Source organism: Borostomias antarcticus (assembly GCF_949987555.1).
Source record: "Borostomias antarcticus genome assembly, chromosome: 12".
In the NCBI taxonomy this organism is placed as follows: domain Eukaryota; kingdom Metazoa; phylum Chordata; class Actinopteri; order Stomiiformes; family Stomiidae; genus Borostomias; species Borostomias antarcticus.
Genome location: NC_140245.1, coordinates 21,882,748 through 21,894,111, shown reverse-complemented (window position 1 = coordinate 21,894,111; position 11,364 = coordinate 21,882,748). Strand labels below are relative to the sequence as shown.

At 46.7% G+C, this 11,364-nt stretch overlaps 1 protein-coding gene across 1 annotated transcript; it reads right to left on the bottom strand.

Moving 5' to 3' along the window:
• Nucleotides 1-128: 128 nt before the first annotated feature.
• LOC311316210 (cardiolipin synthase (CMP-forming)-like) lies at nt 129-4,448 on the bottom strand. Its single transcript, XM_084447025.1, has 7 exons — nt 3,717-4,448; nt 3,373-3,510; nt 3,030-3,159; nt 2,598-2,683; nt 1,856-1,924; nt 1,558-1,649; nt 129-557 (listed from the first exon to the last, which is right to left on the bottom strand). Exons 1-7 carry the CDS (start codon nt 4,290-4,292, stop codon nt 467-469), a joined length of 1,182 nt encoding a protein of 393 aa, XP_084303151.1. The 5' UTR covers nt 4,293-4,448; the 3' UTR covers nt 129-466.
• Nucleotides 4,449-11,364: the final 6,916 nt, after the last annotated feature.

The window sequence follows — 11,364 nt, the reverse complement described above, 5'->3', positions numbered from 1 at the left end:
CTCTGCTCTCTCCCATCTTCTCCTCCCTCTCATCCTCTCCTCCCTCTCCTCTCTCATCCATTCAAACACATGACAGCCAGCTGCTCTTTACTGAGACATCAACACTGTCAAACAGATTCTTGGTTTAATCATTCATTGGTTCTCGTGTACAAAACTAGCAATTTTGTGGCAATGAACAGGTTACCGTGGCAACTCAGTGTGTACAAAAAAATAAAACAGTTTGGGATTTAAATGTCTCAAGATGCCCCCACCTGGACAAACACACACACACACACACACTTCACTCACCCCCACCCAACAACCACACTGTCTGTCCAAGTGTTCTGTCTAGGAGGGTCCTTTTGAAGTGTGTGTGTGTGTGTGTGTGTGTGTGTGTGTGTGTGTGTGTGTGTGTGTGTGTATGTGTGTGTGTGTGTTGAGCTCCAATTGTCAGGCAGTCCAGCAGGGTCAACGTGTGTTGCCATGGTTACTTGGTGCTGTTGAGAACCTGGACAGTCTTCTTGCCATAGTGATAGTAGCTGTAGCCTGACGCTGCCGTGGTTACAGCCGTGATGTACCTGCAACACAACAGCACTGATAAACACACCTGAACAAACGACCCAACGCACGCACACACACGCACGCACACACACACACACACACACACAATAGTCATGCAATCACCCATAAATACAAACAGGCAATCTCAGTTATGAAATTCCTAGCACATGTCCCAAAAGAGGAGTGAAAGAGTGTGTGTGTGTGTGTGTGTGTGTTTGTGTATTAGGGGAAGCCCAACTACATATTTTACTAGTCGTTTGGCTATAAAGTAGTTGACTACTGTTGTTGTTACATTTATGTTATTTATAATGAGGTCATTAATCCAGTAAAGCAAGTATTTGAAATCAACATTTCTATAGTAAGCATTCAAAACATGCATAGCATGAGGAACTAACTCAGCAACCCTGAGTGCGGGGGAGCCGACGAGCCACAGAAACAGGCTGTTAAACCAGCTCCCCTGAGAGAAAGAGGCTGTTAAACCAGCTCCCCTGAGAGAAACAGGCTGTTAAACCAGCTCCCCTGAGAGAAACAGGCTGTTAAACCAGCTCCCCTGAGAGAAACAGGCTGTTAAACCAGCTCCCCTGAGAGAAACAGGCTGTTAAACCAGCTCCTCTGAGAGAAACAGGCTGTTAAACCAGCTCCCCTGAGAGAAACAGGCTGTTAAACCAGCTCCCCTGACAGAAACAGGCTGTTAAACCAGCTCCCCTGAGAGAAACAGGCTGTTAAACCAGCTCCCCTGAGAGAAACAGGCTGTTAAACCAGCTCCCCTGACAGAAACAGGCTGTTAAACCAGCTCCCCTGAGAGAAACAGGCTGTTAAACCAGCTCCCCTGAGAGAAACAGGGACACACGTCTGACTGATAAGCAGGCCAGCAACCCAGCAGACCTTCACAGCTCTAAGACTCCCATAGACATTTACATACTGACACAGCATGGACACACAGAGAGACCAGCGCTGCGATGGTGTTTCTACGGAGGAGAGAGCTGAAGCGTCTCCCCTGAGCTACGCAGGTCTCACCAGAGCGCCTGCAGCAACACGCTGTCGGTGTAGTGGAAGACAGGAGAGGCCAGAGACGCTGCAACCAGGAAGAGCTGGATCGCTGTGTTCACCTGCTCAACACACACACGCACACACGCACAGCTAAGAGAACACTGCATGCATGCGCAGGGTTCAAATGAGCTCATTGATATGTACATTAGTGTGTTGGAGGGGGTTAGCCTTGGCATAGGTAGTCATATAACTGTGTGTGTGTGTGTGTGTGTGTGTGTGTGTGTGTGTGTGTGTGTGTGTGTGTGTACAGAGCTATTAGTCCCACCTTGCTGAAGAGGGTGGGCTTGAGTTGAGCTGTGGCATAACAGGGGTTAAAGAACCTGCTGAGAGTCACCTGAGAGAGAGAGAGAGAGAGAGAGAGAGAGAGAGAGAGAGAGAGCAGGGATAGGAGGAGAGAGAGCAGGGATAGGAGGAAAGAGAGAGAGAGAGAGAGAGCAGGGATAGGAGGAGAGAGAGAGAGAGAGAGAGTGAAGGGAGATAGGAGGAGAGAGAGATGAAGGGGGGTGGGGAGAGGGGAGAGAGAAGAGGAGAGCAGTAGGCAGAGATGTAGAGAGAGGCAGGGAGAGAGAAGAAGAGAGAGCAGTAGGCAGAGATGTAGAGAGAGGCAGGGAGAGAGAAGAAGAGAGAGCAGTAGGCAGAGATGTAGAGAGAGGCAGGGAGAGATAAGAGGAGAGAGCAGTAGGCAGAGATGTAGAGAGAGGCAGGGAGAGATAAGAGGAGAGAGCAGTAGGCAGAGATGTAGAGAGAGAAGAGGAGAGAGCAGTAGGCAGAGACGTAGAGAGAGGCAGGGAGAGAGAAGAGGAGAGAGCAGAAGAGGAGAGAGCAGTAGGCAGAGACGTAGAGAGAGGCAGGGAGAGAGAATTTCAATCAAAATTCCAAATCAAAAGGTTCAAATCTCCCTGACTCAAGGGGCTCAGCCCTGTATGTATACAATATGTGTGTGTGTGTGTGTGTGTGTGTGTGTGTGTGTGTGTGTGTGTGCGTGTGCGCGTGTGAGGTGGTCTCACCGGGGGAGGGACAGTCTTGTAGCGAACGTAGAAGACGGCGGCGATCAGAGCCACGTCTCTGGAGATGACCAGGGCCGTGAGAGGAGCTGACACACACGCACACGCACACACACACGCGCAAACACGCATGTTACTCACAATAGCCAAGACAAATGAAAACACTTATGAATAGATCAGCAGCCAGTATTGATTGGCTGCATATTAGTTTCTATGGTAACACACAGAGACTGCTTAGTGAAGACAGATTAACTGTCTGTAGTGGTGCTCTACACACACACACACACACGCACACACACACACACAGACACACACAGACACACACACAGACACAGAGACACACACAGACACACACAAAGAGACAGACACACACACACACACACACACACACACACACAAAGAGACAGAGACACACAGACAGACAGACACACACACCTGGGATGATGTGCGCGTAGGTCAGGCTGATGTAGAGGACGCTGATCAAGATCTTATCAGCCAGCGGGTCCAGAGCGCTGCCCAGAGCCGACTTCTGATTGGGCCAGGTCCTGGCGATGTAGCCGTCCAGCTGGGGCAGAGGGCAGAGGTCACCCGACCTGCTCTGAGGCCGCTGTGTGTGTGTGTGTGTGTGTGTGTGTGTGTGTGTGTGTGTGTGTGTGTGTGTGTGTGTGTGTGTGTGAGCGTGTGTGTGTGTGTGTGTGTGTGTGTGAGCATGCGTGTGAGCGTGCGTGCGTGTGTGAGCGTGCGTGTGTGAGCGTGTGTGTGTGTGTGTGTGTGTTACCAGGTCAGTGAACCCGGCCAAGGCGAAGAGTCCCAGGCAGAGGTGGAACTGCTGCTCGGTGATGAGGAAGCCCAGGACCGGCGCCAGCACGATCCGACACACACACAGCAGGTTAGGCACCGTCCAGGGGTTCTCATACTGGAACACACACACACACACACACACACACACACACACACACACACACACACACACACACACACACACACACACGGTTGGGCACAGTCCAGGGGTTCTCATACTGGAACACACAAGTTTTATAAGGACTGCAAGTGGTCTTATCAGACTATTCATTAGTCAGCCACAGCCGCGCACACACACACACACACACATCATGCTCATACCAGCTCTTTGAACTTGAACAGTCCCTGTCCAGGCACTGGCGAGGCGTCGGTCTCCTTTCCTTCCTCTCCGGTTGTTCCGTTAGCGGGAGGCTCGCGGGGCGGGCCGCTACTGAGACGACGCCACCCCCGCGGTGTCCCGGGCAAAGACGGCGACAACCGGACACGGAGGAGAATATTAGGAGCCTCGACGCCCCGGGGCTGAAACTTCACACCGACACCCACACAGCTAGAACCGCTAACGTTACTAACGGACGAGACGTTGCTGATACATGTCCTCCGGTGACCTCTCCGGTGGGGAGATCCGGTTATGCACAGATCTGTCCGACACGGTGCGTTCACGTGTCCGGTCATCTCTGGGACCGGGCGTGGCGTGTGTGTGTAGAAGGAGCACCGGGCGACCGAGGAGATCATGTGTCTGAGTCTCTGCTCCCCGGGACGGTCCGCAGGTGTGTGTGTCTGACGCCATGACGCAGGAGCTGCCCTCCACACACCCGCACAGCGCGTCGCTCCGGCGCAGCTACTGACGTGCCCTCTCGCACACACCGCGAAGTTATTTTTACAAATAGACAATAGCATCGCTAACCGCGCACATACGCAAACTACCGACAAACCTCATCTACCGTTCGGTGCTCTGCCTCGCTGGCACGCCGTGTCTACCACCTCCGGCTGTTATCAGCATATTCTCTCTTATTTCCTCGACTTTAGACAGGAGGCACGTTCGCTTGCTCCATATTGCCGTATTCCGCGACTGACCGGGATTTACGACGTTGTGACGTAAGCAGCAGCAGGGTAGGACGCAAGGGGCGGAGCCACACACACTCAGATGAGTTTATCGCCATGGTAGTTTACACATACTGTACTAGGAATGTTTAGGTGATGGTGCATACTGATGGAGACATTAGACAAGGTACAGGACAGTGCAAATACAAAATGCAATACAATTTCCAATAAATATCAAATAAAATGCAAAATTCTATATACAGAATGGAGTGTGGTGAGTGTATACAGTATGTGTACAGTGTTAATGTGTGTTTATATATACAATGTGTAGCCATTGTGATGTGTGAGAGCCTATGAACAGTCAGCAGTCAGTGTAAAAAGGGCAGTCAGAGGGGGGGTCAGAGGGGGACTCAAGCCTTATTGATGAGGATGGAGGCAGCAGGGAAGAAGCTCTTCTCTAGAAAGAGAGAATATCCTCTCTGGCTTCAGTTGGGCCGGAGTTGTGTTCTGGTGCTGGGCTGCGTTTCCCAGAGGCATCCTAGCGCTGCGGTGAACGTCGTAGGTAACTAGGTAAGGTAAGGTACGGCGTTCACCGTAGCGCTACGATACCTCTGGGAAACTCAGCCCTGTTACATTACATTACATTACAGTCATTTAGCAGACGCTTTTATCCAAAGCGACTAACAATAATAATAATTAACATAGGAAGAGCCAATGTACTACTACTTGCCAGAACTCACAAGTGCATCTTCTCTCTAAAACAAGTGACTAAGAGCATAATCTAGTGCTGAAGGCAAAGTGCAAGAATTGCAATGTAAAGTACAGTGCAATATAATATAATACAACTAGAAAGTACATTTCCTGGAGAAAATGTGAGGTGGGCTAGTTGCTGAAGCTGGTTGTAACAACTACTGCCAGTACTATAAACTACTAACTATTGTAAATATAACTACAATAACTGTTAGCACTACCAATACTACTAAATATAACTATAAATATATATATTTTTAACTACTATAAACTACTACAAATGGCCTACTAGTCTACTCATGACGTGTACAGTTTTAATAAGCTCAATAGCTCAAATAGGTATAAAAGGAATCGATATTAGTTTACAGCCTGAATCCCATTATGAATAAGTATTTGAATATAAGGAAGGACAGTAGTTGTGGTGTTGGTATGGAAGTTGAGGTGAGTGCTACAATACTACTGTTATATAAAGGATGCCTGTTGAGAGGATTAGCCTACATTAACAGATCATCACTGCAGTGGTGTAAGGGTTAACAGTAGTATTAAGGTTAACAGTAATCTTATTGTTAGAGTTAGGGTATGTAACATCTACTGCCAGTTCTATTATAACTACTAACTATTGTAAATATAACTACTATAAACTCTATTGCTATTACTATTATAACTACAAATATAACTGTTAGCACTACCAATAATAATAGCCTAAATATAACTAAATATTAAAAAACTATTATAAACTACTATAAATAGCCTACCACAGTTAGTACTACTGGTAAGTAGAAGGATTATAAATTTCAACTAGTGTTACAGTACAAATAGGGTTAGAATTCATAGGCTTATGAAGGTACTGATAAGCCCAAGTTAATTTAAGAACTATGATGTCTATAACCGGATATTGAATAGATTTTTGAAGCCACCAACATCTTTTTAGCAGTCACAGCTAGCTCAAGAATATGTAGCCTACATTTAAGTTCTGATTTCTTAATGTCACTCCTTTTGTTACCATCGATAAATAGCAGCAGACATCAGTTATTGCAATTACCAGCACATACAGTACTACACAAGGTCAGGTTCACAGTTCAATGCCACAGGCTTCATAATTCAGGCTTTATTTAACACATTTTACTGATTGGTTGTGGATTGGAAGCTTGTGATATCAGGATAGTCTCACCAGTCTAGAGTAATTGTGATGCTGCTTTAGGTTATCCTGAGGCTGAGTAATCGTGACTGTGCCTGCCTTAGGTTGTCCCAAAAGTTTGAATGTGGGATCTTACCCGCCTTATGCAGGAACTGATTAGGCATCAGAGACTGATTATACTGTTGGTTTTAAATGTTTTGTCAAGTTCATATAAGGAGGTGCATCAGGGGTGTGGTAACCTTTTGCTTCCAATCTCGTTGTTTTGTCAATGTTCATATATCAAGAATCAAGTCACAAGAGTCCATGATTGAGGAGGGGCAGCATGGGGTCCTGGTGTGGTAACCTCTCTGCAGCAGGAGAGCAGTAGAAGAGACTGGCTGGTAGGCAGAAGTGCAGTGGTGTTGTGGATCCTTTTACAGGGGGCTCTTGCAGGGGCCTTCTCTGCAGGGGGCTCTGGGGAAGGCTTGAGGATGCAGGCTGCCCTGATGGAGGTAGGGCGCCTCTTAGACACCAACACTCTCTCTGTGTTCCACCTGGGCATCGACCTCTGGTCCGCTCTCATCAATGAACTCCACTTGCAACAAGACACATTATTCCAGAGTGCATCCCAAGGACAACAACTAAGAACATACAAAAATGTGATGTTATAAAACACCATTTTTCTATTTTGACACCATACCTTGAAACAACTTCTTGATCGCCTGAGGGCTGCAGGTACAGACTGGGACTTGTCCTGGGCTGGGGACAGTTACACCTTGCATGGCAGTTGGGGACAGGCTTGGCAGCCCCCCTCTGCGCTGAGGTGGGTTCCTGGACCCCCTCTTTCAAAGTCACCCTCTCTGTTGTGAGGTGGGATCCTCCGTCCGTCCCTCCCACCCTCCCAGCCTCTAACTCCTTCACTCTCTGCGAGGCTGGGGCAGCAGGCCAGGTGGTGAGGCCTGCTGCAACGGAGGACCCACCTACTTTGGTTACATTGAGAGTATTGTACATTTATGGTAAATTAAACTTTTGCTCTGTCAAACTATGCTCTTTCAATCTATACTTTCTTACACTACTTATCTAAACTTTAATCTACAGGTAAAATCTTTAATATAATACTTAAATTATTTAATCTAAACTATGCTGTAATACAAAAAGGTTCCACAAATGTTTGCTTGAATAATTTTGCTTCAAAAAGGTCTTGCTTCATAAGTTGGGTTTTGTTAAGTTAAGTGATATGTGGAGTATTCTCTTTTAGCCGCTAGGGGGAGACGTACACCTTTGAGTTAGATAGTCGTTTGTTATGTTTCGTCTAGTTCAAGCTGGTCTCAGTATGTTTGCCGACAGCTGACGATGGACCTTCGTTGTTTCACAAGTTGTGCGTTAATGCAATATGTGAGTATATCATTCACCATGTTAATGTCTGTACACTGTGATTCTTTGTATTGGTAGCAGCACTGTATCTGTGGAATTTAGTTACTGCTAGTTACCTGAATTAGCTACTTACTTAGCTTCTGTTTTCTGAGCTACATATTGCTGAGCTAGGTTACATTCTTACTTTGTACCATATCTTACAGTATCTGATATTAATTTAGTAATATTTCTTGTGTTGTTATTATAGTAATTCTAATCATGTAAATGCATATCCAGATATATTTGTAATACAATCTTTATTTTTGATTGTAGGGATCACCATCCCCGCGACCGGTACTGCACTAATTACATCGTATCTTCAACTACTCAACCAATTAAATTCAAGAGAGGAAACTAGCCTTTCATACAGTAATACTTACGCCATGTGGGAGGTTAATACGCAGTACACAGGGTTGTGATAGCTGTAGTAGGTCTGGAGTACACCAGATTGGAGACAGTGCTGTGGTCGTGAGATGAAAATGTGATCGAGGAGGGTGTTTTTCTCAGTGGTGGCAGTTCTGATCAGTTGTGTGTATCCTCGTGACTGAAGGAGCGCAAAGAGGGGCTTGCTCTTGTTTTTGGGCATCAGATCCTCGTTGAAGTCTCCACAGATGATGCTGGGATGGTGATCTAGCATCTCCAAACAGTCCAGGAGGTTGCGCAGGTTTGGTAGAAATTGTGCAAGACTGAGCGGAGGTCTGTAAATGGCAGCAATCAATGCATTCACTGGGGCTTCAACCTTGACAACGAAAAACTCTAGGTCTGTCACATTCTGAAAATACTGCATGGGTCGTACCTGAAGGTTGTTTCTCACATATATGGCCACTCCACCACCGTTTCTTTGTGCTAGATGAGGGTTGTTTGTGTATGACACATGCCTGTTGCGTTTAAACATGCTGTAGCCTTCCAACTGGAGATTATCTGCAACCAGGGAGCCTGACAGGTGGGTCTCTGTGAAACACAAAATATCTGCAAGGCGCAACTCGTGATGAGTCTTGATATCATCAATATATGACAACAGTCCCTCTGTGTTGTGATGAATAACTGTAAGTGTGGGAGTCATGCTTACTGTCTGCGCATTTCTGAAGAGCAGCATTGCATTGTCTAATGTGACTTTCCTCATGTCTCTCAGGGACGTGGTGATTTCAGGATTAGCATATATTTTCTTTTCATCAAAGTCGGTGATGTGCAATCCATGAAGTGAGGTAGTTCTACTCAGTGCCACATACGCCATCCCCGGCTCAAAAACTCGCTTCAATGAAACCACTGCGGACACTGTTGTCATGCCTTGGACCTTGTGAGTAGTGCATGCGAAGGCCAGTTTCATGGGGAATTGGCGCCTAACAAATTCTTTTTCTGCTCAAGGGCTCCTCTACTCTCTCAATGTACACAACATTGTCAGGCCCGTTGGGTATCTTGTTTCGGTGTCTCTGTCCTGCACTCACATTGTCAAGCTGAAGTCCCAGCATGTGTACAACCGTCCTGCCATCCTGAACGTGGGTAACTATTCTGGCGACATTGCCAAAGGAGCCATTTACCAGTCCGTCCTCCACATCAATGTTTTTGGTGAGCATCACACGAGCACCCTCTGCCCCTTGCAATCTGTCTGCTAGATCTCCTTTGCGCCCTTCAAACGGTATACTAACTCTCTCCATCCGTCCTGTGCGAGGATCCTTCTTGTAATCATCTGCATCAACATTGACAAAATCTGAATGGAGGACAGACATTGTGTTTGTGTTGTGCTTGTCCACTTCTTTGTTGGTAGCGAATATATGCAGCACTTCAATAGGCAAACTCACTGGGTCACTCACAGCCTGGACAAGCAAAGATCTGTCTGCTTCAGATAAGGCCTCTCCTTTCTGTTTCACTCTGATCCTGTTTAGCAGCTCAGCAAAGGCAATGTCCTCTCTCTGTCGCATGATCTCTGTGAGCGTGATCATTTGGAAATGGTCTTGCCAAAAATCAAGCATGTGCTCCTCAAACACACACAGAGGTTTAGCGTTCCCAAGCGGTGGCAGTTGATAGAAGTCTCCGACAGCTAGAACTGACATACCACCAAAAGGTTTCTTGCTTCCTTTTATCTGTTGCAGCCTCCAGTTCACATAGGCAAAGAGGGGTTTGGAGACCATTGATACTTCATCGATGACGAGTATCTCAGCATTTGACAGCGTTGCCCTCACTTCATCTAAAGTGTTTCCGAGTCCTTGATATGGAGGCTTAAGGCTTCTGGGAAGTTTGAGGATAGAATGAAGCGTTTTGCCTGATATGTTGAAGGCAGCAGTGCCGGTGAATGCAGACAATAGAACAGTGGGCATTGACATGTCACTTTCCTCACAGACACGGGGGAGTTTGCACAGTATCTTTGTGGCCTCTGTGTAGATGCACTTAATAAGATGTGATTTGCCAGTACCAGCGCCACCGGTGACAAAGTAGAAGAACTGTCCGGGAGTCTCACCATACACGCGTTTCATGCACCAGTCTCTGACCGTGTAGAAAATGGATGCTTGGGTCTGATTTAGGCTTTGGTACATCTTGCGCACAACTGCAGGGCTTATCTTTGGTCCCTCAATTAAGGGTGCAGTACCTCCTCTTTCCACTCTGGAAGCAGTGTATTCAGGGACATCATCTTGTTCGTTGTGTTCGTCAGGGTTTACTTCTTCACGTTCTGAAATGCACTCCAGTCTGACCAACTCTGTTTCAGGTGCCAGCGTTGTCCATGCATCCTCAATGGGTCCTTGTTGTTGAAAGTCCTCAATGGCTTTCTCAATGGCAGTGTTGTGTTTATCATACACAGACCTGTTTCTGTTGACAATTACACACACCCGCTCAGTATACTGTGTTCCCGGGAGTTGCACAGAAGCACCGGCATAAAATGATTCATACTGGAATCCATGACACTTCAGCTGTGCATCTGAGCGGTAGGGCAGGTAGAGTTTCAGCAACGTGCCATAAAACTTCTCTGAGTTTTTTTGCTGTGAAAAACGGGCATATCTGATGATGGCAGGTTTCCCCTTTGAGCGCTTTTGAATGAATCCTTTGTCATTATTAAGTCGAACTACATTTTTACTGTTCCTGTGTCTCCCATAGACTACTCTGTAGGTTGATGCAAAGTCTGCCATGCACATTGTTTCAAATTCAGGTGTGTGGGGCCTGGCTTTGTATTTGTCCGGTAACCCTGACATCCAAACATCCTCAGAGTCTGGCGATTTGTTCTCCAGGTATTTAACAGGAAGGCTCATTCTCAGTGCGTCGTCATCTGTGGGTATGTATAGAACGCTGCGTGAACAGGATTTCAGCTTCAAACTACATGTGCGGGCAACAGCCTCCTGAGCGCTAACCTCTCTGTTTTTTGAGTAGGCCTGCATGATCTGTTTCATTTGTTCCCGATCAGATGTGTTTGCTTGACTAGTATCTTTCATTACTGTCTTGAGATAGTCGCTCATCTCGTGCTCTGCTTTTGAAATATAGGACAGCATGTACATAATGCAACAGTAAGGATTCAGTATGAATTGGATATCCATGTTGGCATTCCAAGCCCTCAGCAAGTGGGGATTATATCCGTTCACCCAACAGTCTTTTGGATCACGCTTCATGACAATCACGCTGGCGTTGGTGAGTGACTCCACATTGTCTACATATTCCTCATAG

What these genes read in the sequence shown, in the direction of transcription:
- LOC311316210 (XM_084447025.1), bottom strand. Translation starts at nt 4,292, where the DNA reads ATGCTATTGTCTATTTGTAAAAATAACTTCGCGGTGTGTGCGAGAGGG. An exon ending in TGGCCGGGTTCACTGACCTG is followed by an intron (nt 3,160 to 3,372) that starts GTAACACACACA and finishes CCTCTGCCCCAG; the next exon opens with CTGGACGGCTACATCGCCAG. An exon ending in GTGTTGCTGCAGGCGCTCTG is followed by an intron (nt 558 to 1,557) that starts GTGAGACCTGCG and finishes GTTGTGTTGCAG; the next exon opens with GTACATCACGGCTGTAACCA.